Source organism: Sinohyriopsis cumingii, chromosome 17 (genome assembly GCF_028554795.1).
Source record: "Sinohyriopsis cumingii isolate HCF-2022 chromosome 17, ASM2855479v2, whole genome shotgun sequence".
Taxonomy (NCBI): Eukaryota; Metazoa; Mollusca; class Bivalvia; order Unionida; family Unionidae; genus Sinohyriopsis; species Sinohyriopsis cumingii.
Window position 1 is genome coordinate 95,525,230 of NC_142977.1, and position 25,962 is coordinate 95,551,191.

At 35.5% G+C, this 25,962-nt stretch overlaps 1 protein-coding gene across 2 annotated transcripts in view; it reads left to right on the forward strand.

Moving 5' to 3' along the window:
- The window catches only part of LOC149779474 (ATP-binding cassette sub-family B member 6-like), a 90,154-nt gene that overhangs the window by 55,280 nt on the left and 8,912 nt on the right, over positions 1-25,962 (forward strand). For both annotated transcript variants that reach the window (XM_089940162.1, XM_089940163.1), the window contains exons 12-17: positions 3,372-3,435; positions 8,721-8,806; positions 11,566-11,623; positions 18,738-18,842; positions 22,202-22,376; positions 25,622-25,734. In XM_089940162.1, coding sequence (XP_089796288.1) covers positions 3,372-3,435; positions 8,721-8,806; positions 11,566-11,623; positions 18,738-18,842; positions 22,202-22,376; positions 25,622-25,734 — 601 coding nt within the window. The remainder of the gene's footprint in view (positions 1-3,371; positions 3,436-8,720; positions 8,807-11,565; positions 11,624-18,737; positions 18,843-22,201; positions 22,377-25,621; positions 25,735-25,962) is intronic.

Sequence of the window (25,962 nt, forward strand, 5' to 3'; positions counted from 1 at the left end):
TTGCATAAGAGCTAGTGGTCATGGTCATGATCATGTGCCATGTGTCATGGTAATGATCATGTGTCATGATCATGATCACATGTCATGGTCATGGGGGGTGCTCACCAGTTGTTTTGTACTTTTGAGAGACTGACATATGTAAGGTGAAGTTGTTTGCATTTAAAACATGCACAGTGGAGAGAATGTTGGCATACCTCCATGCTACATTAAAGTAATGTGGATGATATTTCTTGGATATTGTACTTTTGGGAATTGTACATGATCTAAGCACACTGCTAACTAAAATGACTGCTCCCTTGTGCTAAAAAATCAACCTGAATTAGTCTAAAGTACACTATCCTTAGGAGCTTTAAAAATAGGGAAAATTAATTTTGCCAGACTAGACAATACCAGCTTCTGAAAGCACAATGAATGAATTACCAAATATATAAAATGTAAAAAAAGTTATTGGCTCCTTTTTATCCAATTTACCTCTGAAGTGCAGGAAGTGAAAATGACCAAGTAGAGCTAGCATTTTTTTAAAGGTGAAGATCAGGAGTAAGGCCAAGCTGTATACTCTATAACCCATATTACACCCATCAATCATACACCAAATTGAAGGGAATTAAAGGTTCTTTGAATTATACCTCAGAAATACCAGGTCTTTTTTAAATAGCCAGTATAACCAGTGAGGAAAGCCAGGGAAATTCTTTTTCTTTAAAATTCTAACCCTATGCAAAATGCGAAACTGTAGAGCGCCACCATGGTTGTGATCATCTGTCATGGTCATGTGTCATGGTCATGGTTATGTGTCAACTCATTTCAGTTGACGTATGGGGTACTATTTTAAATATTATTATGTATTCAGTATCATTCAAGTATCTAACATTGATTACTGGTTTATCCTTGTCATCCACAAAATCAAGGTTAGCAAGGGAACTGTGCAAAAGGCATACTTCGTGGATGAAAAGCATAGTTTCATAGTTAAAAATCATTATGGAGAAGCAAGAACCAAAGTTAGTAGTGAGCTAAAATGTATGGATTTGGCACATAGAGGTTCACTCATAGATGAACCGAGTTTTCATGCAAACTTGAAGTTAATACACAGACTAAATATTTTACTGATAGATCAACAGAATATCAAGTTTTTATGTTGTTATTTCACAAAAACTGTCAGTCTTTTTGGATACAAAAAGAATCTAGCTGAATCAACAATGATATTAGAATGTATCCAAATTCACATGAAGAAAACAGTGATATAATACACACAATGTTTTTGCAGGTAGACATGTGATGTGTGTGGAATACTGTTTTTCATGATCTTTTTAAGATTGGTTATATTGAAAATAAATTTATACAGGAAAGCATACAAGTTTGATTAGTGAAAGGTTATTTATTGACATTTATTCCCAACATGATTATAAACTTTTACAGAGGTACTCCACATACTCACACTCTGGCTTAGGCTGCAGTCTGTGTTTATGGATCACATTTATTGAGGGTGACACATACCAGGGAATAAATGAAATTGTTTTATATACTTTTGGTCATATAAATGTTAACAATTTTTTGCAAATCTTGCCAGTAGCTTCCCATGGGTTGGTGGTTCTTTCTGGGTTCTTCCTCTGCCAAATATACTGGCTGCCATATATGGCCTATCAAGTGCTGAAAAAATGCATTCAACCCACAAACCACAACCCCATAAAATTCATTTTATTCACCTTGCTAGAATTTTTTCTTCCTTCTATCAAGCGTCACTGTCATGAATGACATTAGTGTAATGGTGCAGAGGCTGGAGGCATTATTGTGCTTTCAAAAGCAAGTTCCTTTAAGTTGTTTATATTGCTGAGATTCTATGTTTGATCATTCAAATGTTTTTTCAGAGAGAAAACAAAACCCCTTTAAACTGTTAAATTCCTTTTTTTTCCTTTATCTTTGTTAAGCAAAGTATTAAAAGGTAACATCATATTCATTCTGTACAATTCAAAATGATGCATAGGTACAGTTTTATTTGGTTCATTACAGTTGTACTTGTTTCCAATCATACATCTTCATTTTCATTGTACTTTTGTACTATAGTACATGTCTTGATCAGGTGTCTAATTCAGGTAGGAACTAGGAAGTTACTGTCTCATTATAGTCTCATTTGTAATTCCTGCCCATATTGGAACATTTTCCTCCATCTGGTCAAAATTTGGTATTTCTCTACTTACTACTTGTTGGCCATGTTTTGTGAATAGTGTATTACTCTGTTTTTTCTCAATGAGATGACTGTTATGTCCATGCAATCCATTATGGGCTATATGAGATTTATGTTGTCAGTGTCTTGGGCAGAGCTGGCACGCCTTTTCTGAAACATGGAGAATATTTGTGACTGGTTGGTTGTTTGGTTATAATGGCATCTTGAATCTAGTATTGGCTCTGTCATGCCAAGGAAATGGGAGCAAAGTGCCTTCCCAAATGACACACTGAGGCAGCCAAACCATACTGGTCTGGGTGGGTATTAAACCTATGACTTGTGTATTATGAATCCAGTGTTCAACCAAGTGAACTACTGCATCTTCCAAAAATGTGGATTTTTGTATATGTTTCAGTATGATTAACAGACTTGATTGGCATGCATTGAGAATAGTTTGAAGTTTACTATGTTTCAGGATGATCCAGCAGGCCTTTATAGATGTGCATGGGGAACATAATGTAAAGTGTGTGTGTGTATGCTATATATGTTTCAGGATGATCCAGCAGGCCTTTATATACATGCTTGGGGAATATTTTGAAGTGTGTGTGCTATGTATGTTTCAGGATGATCCAGCAGGCCTTTATAGACATGCATGGGGAACACATTTTAAAAAGTGTGTGTGTGTGCTGTATGTTTAAGGATGATCCAGCAGTCCTTTATAGACATGCATGGGGAACACATTTTAAAAAGTGTGTGTGTGCTGTATGTTTCAGGATGATCTAGCAAGCCATTTTAGGTATGCATGGGGAACACATTTTAAAGTCTGTGTGCTGTATGTTTCAGGATGATCCAGCAGGCCTTTATAGACATGCATGGGGAACGCATTTTAAAGTGTGTGTGTGTGCTATATATGTTTCATGATGATCCAGCAGGCCTTTATGGACATGCATGGGGAACACATTTTAAAGTGTGTGTGTGTGTGCTATATGTTTCAGTATGATCCAGCAGGCCTTTATGGACATGCATGGGGAACACATTTTAAAAAGTGTGTGTGTGTGCTGTATGTTTCAGGATGATCCAGCAGGCCTTTATAGACATGCATGGGGAACACATTTTAAAGTGAGTGTGCTATATATGTTTAAGGATGATCCAGCAGGCCTTTATAGGCATGCATGGGGAATACATTTTAAAATGTTTGTGCTATATGTTTCAGAATGATCCAGCAGGCCTTTATAGACATGGAGAACATGTTTGAGCTGCTTGGTGAGGATATGGAGGTGAGTCAGTCACAGTCAATTGCCCATTTCTATTCATCAAAGTGGAATGTGTTCAGTTAGATACTATCCACCCCCCCCTTTATAAAATATTCTTATTTTGGTCATTTTCAGAAAAAAAATTTGTTATTAGGGTGAATACATATTTTTGTTATATTTTCTTCATTTTGTTTCTTTGACATATTTTAAATAGACACTAGAACAAGAATGTAAATAGAAATGTGGAAGTGTACAACAACTTGACGTACAGAGGAAAATTTATCAAATATTTGTCTCAAAGTTCTGTGTAAGATTTAGAGAAATATTTAACATGGGTTTTTGACATGTATGCTCTCCATATTATGTATCCTCTCAAAATGTCTCTGTCTGCCTGTCCATCCCCATTCGTACAACACCAAAGGTAGGTTACTGTGCCATTTCATATTTTATGCCATTATTAAGGCAAATGATGTTTCAAAGTTGTTAATTTGTCCATTCATGCATGTGTTCATCTATCCATCTGTCCATCTATCCATCTATTAATTTTTTATTTCCACACAATAACCTATGATCTAGATCCTGAAACTTAAATTGCAGATAGTTTGCACTTTGGGTGAGGAAGAAACCAATCACTTTTGGATTCAGAAGTCCAAGTTTAAGGTCAATGTGAATCAAAGTTTGTTAATTGCTTGGTCATGGGTGAGAAAAAAAATAATAATATTGGTTTTAAAAAGGTCAGAAGGTCAAGGTTACTGCAACTCATATTATAGACTTGGTTTCTGCAAAATAACTTTCATTGAGGAGCAGGGTAGCTCATTTGGTAGTGTTTATCTCATTGGGGGGGTCACGTGTTCATACCTCATTGATAATGAACTGTTTTTAGTGCCAACTCATTAGATTTGTTGTTTGTGGTGAAAATAGCTTATAACAGCTAATGTTACTTGTTTAAAGTTGAAATGCCTTGTCAGATTAAGATTATATTCTTTTTTAGACCAATTACCTTGACTGAACTTTATAAATAGCTTTTATTTAGGGTAAGAAGGAAGTCTGTTAATTTTGGGTTGAAGAGTCACAGGTCAAGGTGACTGTCGTAGATTATAAAACTAGTTTCGATATGGTAACCTTGAGCAGACATTGTGGATGGCTTGCACATGTGGACAGCCTCAAACCAATTGATTATTTGTGGGAGTATGTTGTTGTTGTTGTGGGGTTTAACGCCATTTTTCTGCACACGATAGGCTGTACATGGCGGCCAGTATTAATGGTGGAGGAAGAACCCAGGAAAACCCCGGGAAGAACCACCGACCCACGAGAAGCTACTGGCAAGCTTTCTCACATACCCACATTAGCTGAATCCTAGACTCGAACCCACGCAGACAGAGGTGAGATGGCAGTGATCCGTAACGGAGAGAGCTTTAGACCATTTGGCCACTCGGGGCCCCTGTGGGAGTATGTATGTGAAAAGGTCAAGGTCATAATGGCACAAAAAGGATGGGTAATTTCATGGAAAATGAACTTAAATTATATATCACTTAATTACAACAAACATTTTAGATGTCTTGAGAAATGGGATAAAACAGATAGAGAAGATCACAATGATCCAAATGAAGACCATTTGTTTCTAATTGAAAACTTGTGTTCTGCACCATCTTCTTGTCACAGAATTCTTAGTTATTTGCCTTTTGGTCAGATAGGAAACCAGTTGCTTTTAGGGTTTAATGACCTTGGCCAAGGTCACTTTGACTGATCATCGGCCAGTGCTTTCCAGAGACAGCCATGACTTGCTGGTGCCAACATGCAGAGCTATTAAAGATAAATCAGATGTGTAATGTACCTTTCATGGTAATGTTGCTAATTTTGATCAGTTTAGGTCACTATTACATAAAAGAAAAACCAAAATTAAGTATCATACTTCTCTAATTTGTACTTGTTTACCAGCATATGTTAATGTGTTAAGTACATGGATTCCTTTGTAAGACTGAGAACCATCCTAAGATTTTCAGGAGACCAGTTGTTTTCTGGTTGAATTTTATGTGTAATTTCTCAAGTCCACAAAACATTTTCTTGTTTGCTGGGTAAGTGTATATTGTTTACTGGTCCTCTCTGGTAAATATCTTGATCAGGTGTTGGTATCCCACTCAAAGTTTCCATCCTATCATACATATATTATAGCTAGTAAATTATAGGCTTCAGTGTCGTCACTTCCAGTTTTTATAAACAAGCTCCCAAATGTCAGCATCATGCTACATGTCTGTGGCATGATGCCCCAGTGCTAGATATCACTATAAACTGCCACACTACAGACATTGTAGCGATATGACTGAAAAATTGTTAAAGCTACATTAAAAATCCAAATCACACACACACACACACACACACACACACACACACACACACACACACACTGAATGTCAGCATAATGTCTTTTAAAGTATGTCAGCTATAGTGTAAACTAATTCATCCTACTTTATATATATTATATATATATATATAAAACTGTTGAAGATGTACATGTAAAACTTTGTATATGTGCAATTATAGTCAGTATGTGCAGTTTGATTAGACAAACCAGTAATGCATCCATGTACTGTTCACACTTTCTGGATCAGTCATCCATCAATGTATTAGTCAAACATTTTGACCAGTCATCCATCAATGTATTAGTCAAACATTTTGACCAGTCATCCATCAATGTATTAGTCAAACATTTTGATCAGTCATCCATCAATGTATTAGTCAAACATTTTGACCAGTCATCCATCCATGTATTGTTTACATTTTCTGACCATTCATCCATCCAATTGTATTAGTCACACTTTTTGACCAGTCATCCACTGATGTATTAGTCACACATTTTGACCAGTCATCCATTGATGTATTTGTCACACATTTTTTGACCAGTCATCCTTCCATGTATTGTTTACACTTTTTGACCAGTCATCCGTCCATGTGTTATTCACACTTTCTGACCAGTCATCTAGCCATCATATATACTTTAATTTCTGAAGCAAAAGTCCCAATCTGTTAAGATAAATTAAGGAATCACATATATGAAACCGATCATTTCCTTGTATACTTCCTAAATATGAACTGCCTGTATATAAAGCCTATCATTTCCTTGTATACTTTGTAAATATCAACTACCTGTGCATGAATCCTTTCATTTCCCTGTATACTTTGTAAATATGAACTGCCTGTATATGAAGCCTATCATATCCCTGTATACACCACTCCCTCGATATATCGTGCCCTGATAACTCGGGATGCGGGATCAGGAGTGGATCCCATTTATTTTAACCAGAAAATACAAAAAATTGATCCCTATTTCTTGAACTTGAAAAAAGAATCACAATCAAAATTCGTAACTGGAACATTGATATATCGTTCATTTTATGGTAAAAATTATCAACTTTTAATAAGAAGTCATATAATTGGTTACATTTTCTTTCCAAAGGACATTCTTAGTACACTGTAATTAAAGATATTCAAGAAAATTTTGATCAATGAAAATGTCACTTATGCCTAGTGTATGCAGTACGTTTACATTTAAATGCCAATTAAATAATTTTTATTAAGTGAAATTTGTGTTTTAATTCTATATTTTAGTTCCACTTAAGTGTTATCATCATAAAAGCAATTTATATTTAAACATAAAATGTGTCAATCTACCATAACAGCTATGTCTGCAAGTGTTTCTCTGAGAACCTAATTAAGTGCCGACCTTGTTTTGATAACTGACTTGCAGAAGTATTTGTTGTATTGTTACACTGAATTAAAAGCTGGCCTCCTTTATATTTTCACATTAATTACATCTTTTGAATCAAATAAAGGAGGTGCAATTAAAAAAAGTTGAAAGAAGTCGTATGTCGGGTTAACTCACTTCATTTGATCAATCGCACACTGTTATAAATGTTATTGTGTATGTAACATGAACTACCTTAAATTAATTGACTCCTTCATAACTGTGATCAAAGATAGCAAGACAACCAAGCGAAATGAATACTTCCTATAAAAACGAGCTTGGCTTCATAGATACGGACCATTGTGGGCAAGCGATTTTCAGAGAATTCCTGAACTGGCACTTAGAGATATCCTCAAGGATGATAAGAAGTTTCACTGTTACTTTCAATGAAATCATGACATCAGTACTGTACTAATTGAACAATGCAAAAATTGAGTTTCAGTGTAGGCGTTTGTCTCACAAAATAATGTCGTTGGTTTTTGAAAAAAAGTAATCTTGTTTGGTGGTGTACCAACAGTTAGTCTAGTTCCTGGCTGCTGTGACTCCCGACTTGTAGTATACTATTTAATACCATTCCAGGAACCAGGCTAATCAACAAAACAAAAAGCAGTGACATAATGGACAGTTGTTTTCGCATACACGTGAAGATTGTTGAAACCAGTTGGAACGATCTTTCACATGTTGGAAATTTTGAAAATAAATGTTATTTATACAGAATAATGAACAACTTCATTACAAAAAGCACTTTATTAAAAATCAGTATCAACATGATTGTAAAACAAGGATTCAGTCATTAAACAGCCCAGTTCCCTACCCTCCCCTCACGGATTTCTCGATGTTTAAGTGGATTTTTTAAATTTTTGGAGGTCCCTCAGTAACTCACACCCTCGCTTATAGTGCGGTCTATGTTTGTGGACCCTGTTGTTTGCAAGTTATCAAGGGAGAGGTGTCCTTTGTAAATATGAACTGCCTGTATATGAAGCCTATCATTTCCATGTCTACTTTTTAAAATGAACTGTCTGTATACGAAATCTTATAAAAACCTCAGTGTTCCCTAGAAGACATTTTGACATGGCATTGGATATTGATGACTCACATTCTTATTGGTTAATTAGTTTGTTTGACAAGATTTGTGAAATTAAAAGGTGGATTTTAAAAGACATACTGAGAAAATAAAACAAAGATTTTGATTTACATGGCTGACCAAAAGCTGCAGAAACAGAAGCCTGGTGAATGATATCAAAACCAAATCTAGGTATAATGAGTATTATGTCCAAATGATAGTACTGTATATACTTTAGCTGCTGCAAACAACACAGACCCTGATCTGCCATCACTTAATGTACCAGCAGATAAGGGTCTGTGTTGTTTGTTCTTAGTCATAACAAACTAGAGTGACCCAGATAAGCCAGTGCATTATTCAATGGCAGATCCGGGTATGTGTGGTTTGCAGTTGGACTCAGTATATGGCAAAAGTAAGCAGCATATTGTAACTGTTGCAAATTAGTTTTAATGCAAAAGATATAGCGGTGTTTTTATATCTACGTCAAGGTTTTATTCTTATCAGGTGAAAGATATTCCAGATGCCAGAGAGCTAATAATAAAAGAAGGAAAGATAGAATTTCATGATGTATGTTTTAACTATGAGCCAAGGTAAGATTTCTTTCCTTTTAAATGACATTTATGTATTAGTATATATATGATTTTACCATCGTAGAGTTCTGTTATTGATAGAAATATGACATATTTATTTTGCAGGTCATTGCAAGCTACCCTGCAAAATATTTACCCTATGTGCAACAAATATTTGTACTATATGCAATTTTTAAAGCCAGCCTTTGCTTGAAAAGTTTTATATTTGTCAAAAACATTTATTTAGAATTCAAATGATGACATAATATTTTGTGTCATGATCAAGTTCGTTACATTATAAAGATAAATTTGATTCTGTTTGACAGGAAACATTTTGGTGTTAAGGGTATTACGATTTGTGCAAATAATGCTCATTTGTGGCCAGATATGGCCACCATTCCTAAAAATAGAAAATCCTTTCAGTGACTCCTGAAAAGGTACTTGACAGAATTTGATCAAAGGACAAGGTAGGATAAGGGCTGATTCTGGCCACTAATCAGATGCATTGAGTTTCATTCATGGCTGCTTTTAAAGGAGGACAGCAACTGTTAAAAAGCCAATGGTTTTCTCTTCGGTTGTGGCACCAATTTTCATGGATTAAAGATATGTTGACTAAAAGGCCTTGTCATGTCTATGGCCAGCAATAATTATATACCATGCATTTGTACACAGTATGCATAATGGTCAGTGATAAGACTTATAAAATGTAATTCTTGCTTTGCAACATTGTTTAAAAGGTGTGTTTATATTTTGCAACATTGTTTAAAAGGTGTGTTTATACTTCCATTACATTTGGTTGATTACTTCTGACACATGTCTTCATTTTAATTTAAAACTTTTCTCATGTCTATATATTAAGTTACAGACTTGCTGTCAAAAACTTTCTAGAATCAACCCAGAAAATACAACTTTTTCATTTTTAACATAGCTTTAACAATTTGAGTCATATCGCTACGATGTCTTCAGTGTGGCAGTTTATAGTTGATGTCAAGCACTGGGGCATCATGTCACTGACATGTGACATCATGTTCCATCCAGCAACATTATCCCACCACCAGGCGAACCAGTCCTAACACTAACCTTTTAATGCTGAGTGCAAAGTGAGGCAGCTGTTAGTATCATTTTTGTAAGTCTTTGGTGTGACTCAGTGGGGGTTCGATCCCACAACCTCCCACATCCAAGGAGATGCTCTAACTACTTAGGCCACCAGAGCAGTAGTTATAATTCTAGTCCATCTGCAAACATAGATCATAATCTGCTGCTGCATTGTTTGCTGTTCAATCAATGTCTATGTTGTTTTACTGATTGTGTGCTGTCCAATCAGTGTCTGTGTTGTTTGTTTAACTGAGTGCGTGCTGTCCAATCAGTGTCTGTGTTATTTGTTTTACTGATTGTGTGCTGTCCAATCAGTGTCTGTGTTATTTGTTTTACTGATTGTGTGCTGTCCAATCAGTGTCTCTCTTGTTTGTTTTACGGATTGTGTGCTGTCCAATCAGTGTATCTGTTGTTTGTTTTACTGATTGTGTGCTGTCAGTCAGTGTCTGTGTTGTATGTTTTGCTGATTATGTGCTGTGCAATCAGTGTCTGTGTTGTTTGTTCTACTGATTGTGTGCTGTCCAGTCAGTGTCTCTCTTGTTTGTTCTACTGATTGTGTGCTGTCCAATCAGTGTCTCTCTTGTTTGTTTTACTGATTGTGTGCTGTCCAATCAGTGTCTCTGTTGTTTGTTCTACTGATTGTGTGCTGTCCAATCAGTGTCTCTGTTGTTTGTTTTACTGATTGTGTGCTGTCCAATCAGTGTCTCTGTTGTTTGTTTTACTGATTGTGTGCTGTCCAATCAGTGCCTCTCTTGTTTGTTCTACTGATTGTGTGCTGTCCTGTCAGTGTCTCTCTTGTTTGTTTTACTGATTGTGTGCTGTCCAATCAGTGTCTCTCTTTTTTGTTCTAATGATTGTGTGCTGTCCAATCAGTGTCTCTCTTGTTTGTTTTGCTGATTGTGTGTTGTCCAATCAGTGTCTCTGTTGTTTGTTTTACTGATTGTGTGCTGTCAGTCAGTGTCTGTGTTGTATGTTTTGGTGATTGTGTGCTGTGCAGTCAGTGTCTGTCCTGTTTGTTCTACTGATTGTATGCTGTCCAATCAGTGTCTCTGTTGTTTGTTTTACTAATTGTGTGCTATCCAATCAGTGTCTGTGTTGTTTGTGTTACTGATTGTGTGTTGTCCAATCAGTGTCTCTCTTGTTTGTTCTACTGATTGTGTGCTGTCCAATCAGTGTCTCTCTTGTTTGTTCTACTGATTGTGTGCCATCCAATCAGTGTCTCTGTTGTTTGTTTTACTGATTGTGTGCTGTCCAATCAGTGTCTCTGTTTTTTGTTTTACTGATTGTGTAATGTCAATCAGTGTCTGTGTTGTATGTTTTGCTGATTGTGTGCTGTCCAATCAGTGCCTGTGTTGTTTGTGTTACTGATTGTGTGCTGTCTAATCAGTGTCTCTGTTATTTGTTCTACTGATTTTGTACTGTCCAATCAGTGTCTCTGTTGTTTGTTTTACTGATTGTGTGCTGTTCAACCCATCTTACACATAAATCTTTACAATACTTTTCATGATACCATTTGTGCTTCAGGAGAGAGATATTTCTTGTGTAATTATAACTGTGTATCTGCGGCCATTTTAATTTGAATCTGACAGAGGCAAAACTGGAATTTAATACACAGAATTTATAGACTTTGATTTTAAAAGCATTTAGTCATATATGAATTTTTTCTTATTCTTTGTCTTTTTCAGTAAGGCTATTTTGAAGAATGTGTCATTTACTGTACCTGCAGGACAGACATTCGCATTGGTAGGTTATATGCTTTCAGTCTTCTGTAATAGTAGATGTCAAGTCAATAAAGATTTTATATTCATTTTCATTTATTGTGACAGAGACATTTTGATTGACATGTTGTGTTGGAACACAAAGAGCATTGTGTTCTGCAGAATTCATATTTTATTAAAATTTTTGGAAAAATCAAAATCAGGAAGATTGATAAATAGGAAAATCAAGACAGAGAAACACTGACAAGTCCAACAAATGTGAAAATAATGGCAAGTGGATTGAATCAGTGTTCCATTCTTTCTGTATTTGAAAATATTTTGTGCTTTTTACAAATGGCTTGAAATAGTAGTTTTAAAGCTCAAAAAAGCACTTGTTTTTAACCTTTTACCAAGATGTATTATGTAAAAAAATAGTTCATTGGTGTTAACCATTAACTTTACAAGAATTTCAAGGAAATAATAAATTTCACCTGCTTCCCTGCCTAGATAAAGTTTCATTTTCAAAGGGCCTTGACTGTGACTGAGAGGTGGGAGGATAGAGGTGTGTGGGTATAAAGGGGCAAAGCTTTCTAAGTCTACAGCCCATATAGAACACATATCCTTCCCAATATTTGTGACTATCACAGAATTGACAGATGGATGGTTGGAATGCACTTATTGAGAACAGAGACAACACACACAAAAATTAAGATGATTTAATTACTTGATTATGATGATTTAAAAACAATATTGCACAATAGTAAAAAGAAAACAAATAACTGCAGCTAAACCATTCTTCAATATTATTGTCCATTCTTAAAGTTCTTAAGAGGACTTATACTTCTGCACTGAATTACTATTCACTGAGTATATATGCCCACCAATGGCTTCTTCACTGCAGAGGTATGTGCTCCAATGGCTCCTTCATAGTGTAGGTGTGCCCTCCATTGGCTTCTCTACTGTGTAGTGAATTATAGAATATTTGTTTTGACTGGGCTGCAATTTTCCAATGTTCTTAGGACATCCCAGGTTTGTCTGTCCTGGTAGCAGGATCGGAAGCAGTTCATGTGACTGGCGTTCCCATGTCCTGATGTCCCTCCCATGTTTTGTGACTGATTACCAGCCTTTATATTACTCATATCCGTCTCAGGATTTGTGACTGATTATCAGCATATATACAACACATATCTCTCCCAGGATTTGTGACTGATTACCAACCCATATATGACAAATATCCATCCCAGGATTTGTGATGGATTACCAACCCATATATGACAAATATCCATCCCAGGATTTGTGACTAATTACTAGCCCATATATGACACATATCTCTTCCAGGATTTGTGACAGATTACCAACCCATATATGACACATATCCCTCTCATGATTTGTGACTGATTACCATACAGAAGAAACTTAAATCAACAGTTTTAGTGAGATTTTCAGATTACCTTAACTTTGCCTGAGATTTCACATGAGGATAGGGAAGTACTTACTGGTTTTACGTTAAAAGTATGATATATGTTCTTGCAGTGATTTACGATTTAATGACGATAAAAATAACTTTTAAGCCAAATTTTAACTGTTAGTGTCTACACCACTGGCAGTGGCAGACTGGGTAATACATTTCTCCCTATGCTAAATAAGACAGACAAGAAAGATAAACATTTTGAGTTGTGGGAGTTGGACTGTATGTTTATAGTGTTATATACTGTGACATAGGCATGGCATTCCAGTTAAAATGTATGTTTAAAGAATTAAAGACTGTGCTCCAGTTAAAATATGTTTTTGTGTTATTGACAGTGACACAGACATGACATTCCAGTTAAAACTTACATTTATAGTTTTATAGACTGTGACACAGGCATGACATTCCAGTTAAAATATATGTTTGTAGTTTAATTTATAGGCTGTGACACAGGCATGACCTATCAGTTAAAATGTTTTTAGTATTATAGAATGTGATATAAGTATGACATCCCAGTTTGAAAAGTCACTTGTGCAAGGAACAAGCAACTCTTGAGGAATCTGTGGTACTTTTAATTGTCAAGTGAATATTAAACCAAATAATTGAATCTATGTTATTGCTGTTACTTGACGTGTTATAAATTTAGGAAAATGAAAATTTAAAGCAAGACTTTTTTATTTGTGCTTAAATTTTTTCTTTCTTTCTTGGATTATATTATTGTGATACATCAAGAGACTTAGAACATTATCACAATTTAAGTCACCGTTCAAGTCACAATTCAAGTCACTGGCACATTTTATAATTTAATTGATTAAATGTAGTTTAAGTAATACACAGTGTGTCCTTCTCTGGTCCCTTGCTGGTCCTCTCTTTGTCTTCAATGGTTTCTCTGCTCAGACATGATGTCATTGCAGCCAATATATGTTAATAAGCTAGTAACTAAATTTAGATATGTTGTCATGTTGAACCAATCAGATGACTGAGTTGGAACATGTGATCAAATATTGTGTCAGTTATGTTGTCAGTCATATAGCAACTCTGATGCCTATAGAGATGCATCCCTTTCAGTGCAGATGCTGCATTTAAATCTTTAACATTATTTGCGGAAAGAAATTGGATTTAGATTCTTACATCAAACTGTTCTTATGGATTTGTGCTGGAGTTAAATTGGTTCACCCTGGAACAACGTTTACAACATGGTCAACAGGAATCATTGAGGTGACCGATAAAGAAAATGTGTAATTAGATATTTTATCACGGGATATAGCAGCAACATTTATATGGAAAGTCAGACAATTCTCAGAACAGACAAATTCACCCATGCGCAACCAGAAGTACCTTCAACACAGACTAAGGGTTTGACAGTTATGCTGTGGTGGCATTGCAAAATACAGTGGCTACGTTATCTGGAAGTATTCGCTCCTTGATTGACTCTAGGAATATTGGCACGAGGGAAACACAGATCCATCAGACACGCTATTCTTGAAGCATGCAGAATCATTGCTGCCAGATGACACAGTCTTTAACAACAATGCAGCGCTAGGGGAAAACAACTTCCATCCCTTCTGTGACGGTTGCAACATAATCTCAGATTCATTTGGTATTTGAGCTAAGTTCAGCCAATTTTGTTAAAACAACTAATTGATATGCGGCCCATGTGCTTCATCAATATTTACAACTGCTTGGTTGTCATTTGGACCCACTCTTCCTTACCTATGAAAGGGTTGCCCATAACTAAGCAGGAGTTCAACCAGTTCTATTGTTATATATCAAAAGACTTGGAACATCATTACAATCCAGGCCACTTTGGAATATCTCTTTAATTCAGTTGAACTTTCATACATTTTGGACTTGTGATAGAACTTGTAGGACTGTTTGGGGTTTAATTCACAATACAATAAGTTCTTTTTAAATTTTCACTTTGTATTCTAGGGAAATAAATTATTTATTGAATTTTACAAAATTTGCTGGTTTTTACTCTTTTCTGTTACTTAGTTTAAGACCATAGAGTCATAACAATATGAAATTTTTTTTGTTACATAAAATTAATGTTTAATTAGCCCAAGTTTACAACTGTTTTCACTGTAATTACCAACCCAAGATTAAAGTTTTTGTCAATGTAGTTACCAGGTTTACAACTGTTTTCAATGTAATTACCAACCCAAGATTGAAGTTTTTGTCAATGTAGTTACCAACCTAAGTTTATAGCTTGTCAATGTAGTTACCAACCCAAGTTTATAGTTGTTGTCAGTGTAGTTACCAGCCCAAAATTATAGTTGTTGTCAATGTAGTTACCAGCCCAAGTTTATAGTTGTCAATGTAGTTACCAGCCCAAAATTATAGTTGTTGTCAATGTAGTTACCACCCCAAGTTTATAGTTGTCAGTGTAGTTATCAGCCCAAGTTTAGAGTTGTTGTCAATGTAGTTACCAGCCCAAGTTTATAGTTGTTGTCACTGTAGTTACCAGATCAAGTGTAAAGTTGTTGTCAGTGTAGTTACTAGCCTAAGTTTATGTTGTTGTCATTTAGTTACCAGCCTATATTTAATGTTGTTGTCAATGTAGTTACCTGCCAGATTTTAAAGTTGCTGACAGTGTAGTTATAAGCCCAAGTTTATAGTTGTTTTTTAATGTTGTTACCATCCCAAGTTTAAAGTTTTGTCAGTATAGTTTCCTGCCCAAGTTTGCAGCTGTAGTCTGTGTAGTAACCAGCCTAAGTTTATAGTTCTTGTCAATTTAGTTACCAGCCCAAGTTTATAGTTGTTGGTAATGCAGTTACCAACCCATATATACAGCTGTTACCATTGTAGTTACCAGCCCAAGTTTACAGTTGTCAGTGTAGTTACCATCACAGGTTTACAGCTGTGGTCCATGTATTTACCGGTCCAAGCTTACAGTTATTTTCTGTGTAGCTACCAGCCCAAGTTTATAGTTGTTGTCAGTGTAGTTACCAGCCCAAGTTTATAATTGTTGATAATGTAGTTGCCAATCCATGTATAGTTATTGCCCATGTAGATAACAACCCAAATTTATGACCATTGTCAGTGTAGTTACCACCTCAAGTTTAAAGTTGTTGCCAGTATAGTTTCCTGCACATGTTTATAGTTGTTGTCAGTGTAGTTACCAGCCCATGTTTATAGTTGTCAGTGTAGTTACCAGCCCAAGTTCATAGTTGTTGATAATATGGTTACCAGCCCATGTATACAGTTGTTGCCAGTGTAGTTACCAGTCCAAATTTACAGTTGCTGTCACTGTCATTACTTGTGCAAGTTTTTAGTTGTTGTCAGTGTATTTACTGACACAAGTTTACAGCTGTGGTGAATGTAGTTTCCAGCCCAAGTTTACAGTTATTGTCAGTGTTTTTACCAGCCTATGTTTATGGTTCTTGTCAGTTTAGTTACCAGCCTAAGTTTTTAGATGTGAATGTAGTTACCAGCCCAAGTTTATAGATGTCACTGTAGTTACCAGCCCAAGTGTATTGTTGTCAATTTTGTTATCTGCATAGGTTTAAAGCTATGGTCATTGTAGTTACCAGCCCAAATTTACAGTTGTCAGTATAGTTAAATCACCCATGTTTCAGTGTAGTTACCACTCCATGTTTATGGTTGTTGTCAACCAACCCAAGGTTAATATTATCTTCAGTGTACAGCCAAAGTTTAAAGTTGTCTGTTTAGTTACCAGCCCAAGATTAAAGTTGTTGTCAGTGTAGTTACCAGCTCAGGTTTTTGGTAGATGGTAAAGTAGTTACTGGCCCATGTTTAATGTTGTTATCAATGTAGTTACCAGCCCAAGTTTAGGGTTATGATTAATGTCTTATAAATATTGTCTGTCTGAATCTCTTTGTGTATAATTATTTTGTTGATTTTGCTTGAATATATGTTTATTTTTGTGTATAATTATTTTGTTGTTTTTGTCTAGATTTGGTGTATATTTATTTTTGTGTATAATTATTTTGTTGATTTTGCTTGAATTGGTGTATATTTATTTTTGTGTATAATTATTTTGTTGATTTTACTTGAATTGGTATATGTTTATTTTTGTGTATATTTATCTTTGTGTTTCTTTTTTTTCAGATTCAGAATAATGTTAATGTTGTGTTCATTCTTTGATACCTGTTACTTTCTATGCAGCTGTAAATTTCCTTTTTACCATATTCCATAACATTCCTGCTTACATTTCTGAACTGAGTTAACCAAGCATGCACTGATTCTTGCTGCACAAAAATTTAATCTCCATGGTGTACTGATATGTTTAAAACAGTTCTGCTCATTGAACAAGTAGCAGTTTAATTGCTTTTTAGCAAGTAGCTACTTAACATGGAACACTATAGTAGCTACTTAACATGGAACACTATAGTAGCTACTTAACATGGAACACTATAGTAGCTACTTAACATGGAACACTATAGTAGCTACTTAACATGGAACACTATAGTAGCCGCTTAACATGGAGCACTATAGTAGCTACTTAACATGGAACACTATAGTAGCTACTTAACATGGAACACTATAGTAGCTACTTAACATGGAACACTATAGTAGCTACTTAACATGGAACACTATAGTAGCTACTTAACATGGAACACTATAGTAGCTACTTAACATGGAACACTATAGTAGCCGCTTAACATGGAGTGCTATAGTAGCAGCTTAACTTGGAGCACTGTAGTAGCTACTTAAGATGTAGCAATATACTTGATATTTGAAATGTTTCATTATAATTGCTGTTTAACATGTGGCCATACAATTGCTTTCTGCCAAGTAGCAGTATAATTGCATTCTAACGTGTAGCAGTATAATTGCTTCCTACCAGGTAGAAGCATAATTACTTCCTACCAAGTAGCAGTATAATTGTTTGTTCAAAAATATATGAGTACAGATAAGTATATAAAATTTTCAACAGATTCAAAGTTATTTGAATTGTTGTGTTTTATTAGGGGGAAATTTTGCTGTTTATAGTTTATGAATTTATGAGAGACATATACAATTACTAAAATTCATGACAGCAAGAATTTATAGATTTACAGTAGCCACTTTATATCTGTATTCAGTGTATAGTTAAAAGTCCAGATGTACAACTGTAATCGATGTATGATCAATAGCCCAGATATACAAATGTACTCGATGTATGATCAATAGCCCAGATGTACAACTGTACTCGATGTATGATCAATAGCCCAGATATACAGCTATATTCAGTGTATAGTCAAAAGCTCAGATATACAACTATATTCAATAGATAGTCAAAAGCTCAGATATACAACTATATTCAATAAATAGTCAAAAGCTCAGATATACAACTACATGTATATTCAATAGTTAATAACCCAGATTTACAACTGTACTCGATGTATAGTCAATAGCCAAGATTTACAGCTGTATTCAGTGTATTGTCAATAGCCCAGATTTACAGCTGTAGTCACTATCTGGTAAATAACCTGTTTTTACAGCTTTATTATTTTCTAGCAAATGACCAAGATTTACAGCTATTGTCAGTGTCAAGTAAATAGTCAAAGCTTACAGCTGTGAAAAATGTTTGGATACCAATCAGAGTTAGATTTGTGTTAAGACTCTAGTAAAAAGCCAAAGTTTATAGTAGCCATTGTTTAGCGACTTCTTAGAATAGCATTTTGAGTAGTGTAATTATAAGTCACATGATAATGCTGTTTACCTGCCTATACAATTTCCTTTACAGGTTGGTCATTCTGGCAGTGGAAAGTCCACAATCATTCGGCTCCTTTTCCGTTTCTATGATGTTCAGAGTGGGAGTATTAAAATTGATGGACAAGACATATCACATGTAAGTACTTGACAAAAAATGTTATAAAATTCATAAAACAGTTCCCCTCCTTCATGTGTACGCAGAGATGTAAAATAGGCCAGATTGCTTGGTTGCTTGCCAGATTGCTGAAGGTCTTGGATTTCTTTTAAAGAACATGGTTTATAGGATTATTTGGCGCAATATGGCCAGATTGTGCTAATGTGCAATTGAACCTTATATGTACATACAATCATATAAAAGTTAAAACATGCATGTCGAGTCTTTTTTATCATTCAGGCTGCTTCCCTTTGTGTCATGAAATTGCCTCCCTATTGCTTCATATGAATGAAATGATAGATTGGTTGTTTTTGATTATATATTTATTATGTTCCAATCTCTAATTGGTGGGGGTATATAGTAATCCTCATGTCCTCCATCCATCCACTCTCCTTCCAGCTGGCACGATCTCATTAGTGCAGCTTTTCCACAGCTTTTGATGGATTGGACAGTCCTTCCATTCACCCTAGTTTTTCCTTCTTTCCTATTCTTTCCTGCTTGTTTGTCAGACTCCTTCTATTTCCCTGCTTCTTTCAATTTTATGTTGAAAATTGATCATTCACTGCATGAAAAGCTGTAGCAGAGTGTTGTTAGGTATGGTCTATATGATGTGCAAAAAAGACAAATTACTGTACTCCCACAATGTTTGTTAGAGTTTTTGCCCTTTTTGTCTTTTTGCTTAATGCAGTATATGACACAGTCTTGTTAGTGGAACTTATCCTGCAGTGTGTGATGGATTGCCATGAAACTTGTAAATATTATGGACATTAACAAACCACATTGATCCTGCAAGTTTTGTTAGAGATATTGCCAGTTTTGGCTTGTAACTTAATTTAGTATGTAGCACAATTCCATTAGAACATATAGCTCCACAGCCATTTATGGATTGTCATAAAAGTTGCTAAATATTATGTTCCTCACCTGAAGATGTGCAGATTAACAAATCACTATGCTTTTTGGAGTTCTCACCCTTGTCATGTGGCTAAATGTCATGCGAGACAGAATCTTGCGATTAAAGCATGTTTATGAATTGCTGTAAAAGTTGGCACCTGTTATGGTCACCAATAAGATTTGCATTGACAAATCTTTCAGTTTTGTTAGAGTTATTACTTTTTTTGTTTTGCAGCTGGATGCAATGTATAACGGAATTTTGTGATGCAACTACTCATGCAGTTTTTTGTGGATTACTGTGAAACTTACATATTATGGTCATCATCAGATGATATTCTTGTTGATCAGTCGTTGTTTTAATAAGACTGAGTACGTTTTTGTTTACTATTCACTCATCTCTATCAAATTGTAGTACTGGAGTGTGGGAGAGGCAGGTGTATATTTATGTGGTCAAATCGCTCACCATTCCTCTTGTTTTAAAAGTTTGGTGCAAAGCAGTAAAGCAGACATTTTACCTCCTATGTCAGTTCACATAACTATGTTCTTTTGGTGCAGTAATAAAAACACAGATAGGAGCTTTCATTCATTTATTCATCTTCATGTTACTTATAGAGACTTGTAATGTTGTAATTGGAAGTTAGAGAACACAAAAACTAGCTATCTTACCATATATGCTCCATTATAAGTTGAGTCCAATTGCAAGCTGCACAGACCAAGATCTGTTGGTGCATTATGTGCCTGCAGATCTGGGCCTGTGCCATTTGCTAAGACTAATCAGTAGAACAGACAACAAATCATGCAATGGTAGATCAGGGTCTATGTTGTTTGCATTTGGACTGGACTAGTAAGAAAGTATATACTGTACTGCAAGTGTGCCTTAATACTGTCATCTTATGTCTTTCACACCTTCTGCAGACCTGCCAACACTTATGATTTTGCCCTAAGTCTTACGAAAATAACCCATAAAATACAGACTCACTTAATAAAAGCAAAACCTATGGAAAAAAGAATGCTGCTGTAAAATCTAGATGATTGGCTCATCTGTGTTCAATTTGGATCTTGGTTTCTTATTAGATTTAGCAAAGTTAATTAGAGAACCAGATTAACTTTACAGTAATACCTCAGATGCTTTAAAATGTATATTTTTTTCATGCAAAGCATCTTCATGATCAAACTGTATAGAATTTTTTTTTTAAATGGCATCTAACAAGTGATATATGTTGAAGACAAAAGGGAAAATAAGCCTCTTAAAAAGCGCTAATAATCATTAGAGAAGAATGAAAAGGAATATTCAGATTCATGTGAATAAAAGCAGGAAGGGACACAGTCACATACTGATTTGAGTATATACTAGAGGTAAATGAGGTCTGTGTGTACTTTACAAGTGTTGCAGTTGAACATAATGTTTAGCATTGCTGAATTAGTTTCAAATACTGATTATTTTAAATTACATGTTTTCCAACTTTGCCTTAGCATTACATGATAATTTGTTACACATTTATGAAAACTTGTCAAACTTATGGAATAAAATCAGCTGCCTTACTGAGACAGTCTTGGTAGGGTTAGCAGGTCTGCTTCTGAGTTTTCCTGCATCATCAATCTATAAATGATTTGTAATTATTGTTGGTGGTCAGATTTTTGGTTGAGATATTATTTTTTTAAAAGTTACTTAATTATTAAAATTTTTACATGCTTAAGAAAATGATAATTACTTTTAAGTCTGTAATTTTTTGCATGCCTGTCAAGATTATTAGGCCAAAGATAAAAGTATGTGAGGTTCTGGGTACAAATTTTTTTTTAACGGTCTGGACAGATTTAAATGAAGCATAAACTAGATAATAGCATCATTCATAACCTGAATTTAACTTCGATCATAGTTACATCCCTTTGTTAATTTTTTTATTCTAACAAATATTTTTCTTATTTTTTTCCAAGTTATTTTTCCCCAAATGAATTTAGAGACAGTGGGAACAAAATAGGGCTAGTCAGGTAACCAGAACCACACATACTCTTTTGTCTGGTCTTTTCAAAAAGGATGAAAATTTGATGTGTGGTCCGGATGGATTTAACTTGAAGCATAAACTCATAAATAGCATCATTCATGACCTGTATTTAACTTGGATCATAGTTACATCCCTTTTGTTAATTTTCTTTATTTAAAAAGTTTTTTTTTCCAAGTTAGTTTTCCCAAAAGAAATGTCGAGCCAGTGGGAAAAATATAAGGTTTCAAAAAGGATGATAATTACAGACATTACAATAGTTATTAAGCCTGGTGGTTGTTATTAAGCCTGGTGATTGTTATTAAGCCTGATGGTTGTTATTAAGCCTACTAAGGTCTGTTGCTTTTCTTTCTCTGGAAGTTTTGCATACATGAAATATGACTTCCTGTCGGAACAGTATTTCATTTTTTCACATTTCACATCTGTTTTCTTTGCCATCTTTTTTCCTAGGTGAAGCAGGAGTCCTTACGCCATTGTATTGGGGTTGTTCCCCAGGATACTGTGCTATTTAATACTGATATACGATACAATATCCGTTATGGGCGAGTTACAGCCATGGATTCAGAACTAGAGGACGCTGCCAAAGCTGCAGATATACATGACAGAATTTTAAACTTTCCATCAAGTAAGTAATTCCATATTTTTATGCTTGCCAGATAACAGGAAAGAATTGGTTATATGAATTCCCAATGTTGGCATTCTATTGAAAATGTTCATATTTGACTTTATGATGTTACTTATTTTTAACTTTTAATTTAGCTTAAAGATGATAGTCATTGTGTTCGTTGTCGGCATATTAATATGTGAAAATTTGAATAGAAATAAAGTATTTTATAGGAAATAGCTCTTTTACCCAAAAATCCCTATAGTTGTGTCTAGGCCTCAGCTTAATGACTTTTGTCAATAACAGTTTTAACTTGGCTCAAAAATGTTCTCTTCCTAAGGTTTTATCCTTTGGTCATTTGTGTTCCTTTTGATGAAGTTGGTGTAGCACTCTGCACCATTGCTGCTAAGTAAATACCTCCACTATCTGGCTATTTACTATCCAGTTTGGGATTTTCTTTATATGACGACAAGCTTAACAGGCACATTTATTTGTTATGAGTCTAATAAAAAAGTTCCAAACAATTGGCCCCATTACATATTTGCTGTGATGACTTTCTAAAGTCAATCTAATGTATGTCTTGATTGTAATTTGTACTAAGAAAAAGCTTCATTATAGCATGTTAACATATTTTTCCAAAAATGTTAGAGGATTCCTTTGTACAATCTTCAGTTTCAAAGATGGATTGTTTTTGCATTGTCATGATTTTCTGATTTAGATGTAAGTAAATCTTGCATGTAGTCCATAATCATGTAATGCCTAAGTAAAAATAATTGGTTTTGAAAAACACTGTAACTTAATGAAATTTGCTTGGTGCAGCCTGAAAATAATTGCATCTGTTTATCTGTGTTTCATTGTGTACATCCATGAGATAATTTTAGTGGGAATTATTGGGTTTTAACCAAACTTGGTTTTCACACTGGCATTATATTGATGCAACCTCACAAGAATTCAGTTTCCAAACTTTTGTGTCATTATTTAGTGAAGTTATGTTCCCTAGTTGCCAGCTGCTTGTAATTTCATAAGAATTGTTGCATTTAAACCAAAATTTGGCATCCAGCTTTACAATTTAATTTACAGACGTTATCTCCCCAGATTGCCTTGTCCTCCTTGCTTTGGTTTCCACTGTGTAATTTTATGAAGATTTGTTGGATTTTGGATAAATTAGCTATGCTGCTTTTACAGAGCCTGATTGGGCAATTTTCTTAAAATGGAATGCAAATGAAATGTAGAATCAACACAAATGAAATGTAGAATCAATAGATATGAAATGGAGAATCAACACAAACGAAATGTAGAATCAACACAAATGAAATGGAGAAAGAACACAAAAGAAATGCAGAATGACTGCAAATGAAATGTTGAATGTAGTTTGAGGGAAACAGGGATAACAAAATGCAAACTTTGGAATGAAGAAAACAGGACAACCTCCCTCAATTCCCAGAAGGAGACTGGATCTCTTGCAGGGGAAGACTAATGCCCCTGTGAGGAAAAAATGGTCTGCAACCTCTGAGGTTTGGAGATGACCCAAGGATTCCTGATACTCATTATGGTGTCTTTTATGATGCCATCAGTGCTGACATGGGGTTGATCCTTGGCCCCAACAAAGGGAAGCAAAACACCTGACAGTGATTCATGCCTCCCACTTAGGGATGAGCAGTGCACTCTCAAGTTCAGTGTTCTGATGAATGATGTTTTTAGTGAATCACCACTTCCTGAGAGGGAAGAGCAGTAATCTCATTCTGATAAATCTGATGTGTGATATTAGTGAATCACCACTTCCTGAGAGGGAAGAGCAGTAATCTCATTCTGATAAATCTGATGTGTGATATTAGTGAATCACCACTTCCTGAGAGGGAAGAGCAGTAATCTCATTCTGATAAATCTGATGTGTGATATTAGTGAATCACCACTTCCTGAGAGGGAAGAGCAGTAATCTCATTCTGATAAATCTGATGTGTGATATTAGTGAATCACCACTTCCTGAGAGGGAAGAGCAGTAATCTCATTCTGATAAATCTGATGTGTGATATTAGTGAATCACCACTTCCTGAGAGGGAAGAGCAGTAATCTCATTCTGATAAATCTGATGTGTGATATTAGTGAATCACCACTTCCTGAGAGGGAAGAGCAGTAATCTCATTCTGATAAATCTGATGTGTGATATTAGTGAATCACCACTTCCTGAGAGCGAAGAGCAGTAATCTCATTCTGATAAATCTGATGTGTGATATTAGTGAATCACCACTTCCATCAGATCCTCATTATTGGAACATTCCTTGCCAGATGACTGGCCACTAGGTGCCAATCACTGGTTACCATTCATCCACCAGATAGTCATCAGTCACTGGGATTTTGTTAAAGGTCTGTGGACAGGGATTGGTTCAATAACCTCGGTTTCTTCATCGCTGTTTTATCCCAATGGGGTGATGGTAGATGGTCAAGTTGTACTCACCCTTCTTTGGACCTGGATTGGATCAACATCCCTCCCTCCCTGTGTTTCATTTTAATTCCTACAGGATGTGAGTTTCCCACTTCATGGGAAATGAGTATTCATTCCCCTTACTCATGACACCATGGATGTCTCTCCTTTAGTTTTATGGTAGGTCATATGTGACAGGCTATAAACCTGCTCCATTCCCTTCAGCTTATACCAACAAAAAGAAGGGGTGGGGTGGGGCCATCGTTCACAATGTAGATAATCTAGATTGTCCACTATTAGGGTTAGTCCCATCACCTCCAAATGAGCAGCTTCAAGATGAAGATAACCCCATATTAACATCTCTCTTGCCAAAGAGAGATACTATGAGGGACAGTCCTGTCTCACTTTTGGAGTGAGCCCAGGCTGTCAGATGACATTATTTCCATCATGGTGGACTCAAGCAAGTTCTCAGCAGAACAGATCGAAATTATCCCTCCCCTTACAGTGCTGTCCCCAGCTCCTTCCCACCTGTTGGGCCAGGTGTTGATTGAGGAGAAATTTTGAACTTTTGATAAGGTGCTGAAGAAAATTTACCATCTCCTTCCCCTAGATTTGTGTCCTAAATCTTTTGGCACTGAGGAAAAAAGAATCCCCACATGAATGCCCTTCTTATGGGACGTTTTCCCCGGCTTTTCAAGCAAGCAGAGTCTCAAAAGTCTCAAAAAGTGCCTGAATTCAAATCTCAATGCTGCCCATAATTACTCTATGTAATAAAATCAGTAGCTTGAATTATACTGAATACACATTTTTTTATTCAAATTATGCACATTTTTTTCTTCTCCAGAATATGATACAGTTGTTGGAGAAAGAGGTCTGAAGTTGAGTGGTGGGGAAAAACAAAGGGTTGCCATAGCCAGAACTTTACTGAAAGCACCTGCTATAGTGTTATTGGATGAGGTACAATAGATGATGTACTTTTGCTCTGTCATCTGGGTTGAATGAAAGACACCCTATCCCTTATACCCATACTGTGTGTAAGCAGTGGAAAAGAGATTCTGTAATTATTTACAACTTCTTTGCTGATTTTGGCAATGAAATGTAAAATCAAATGCAAATAATTACCAGGTCACAGGGTTAAGCCTTGGAGGAAAAAATTAAAGATGCACTTTAGAAGAGTGTGGCAGC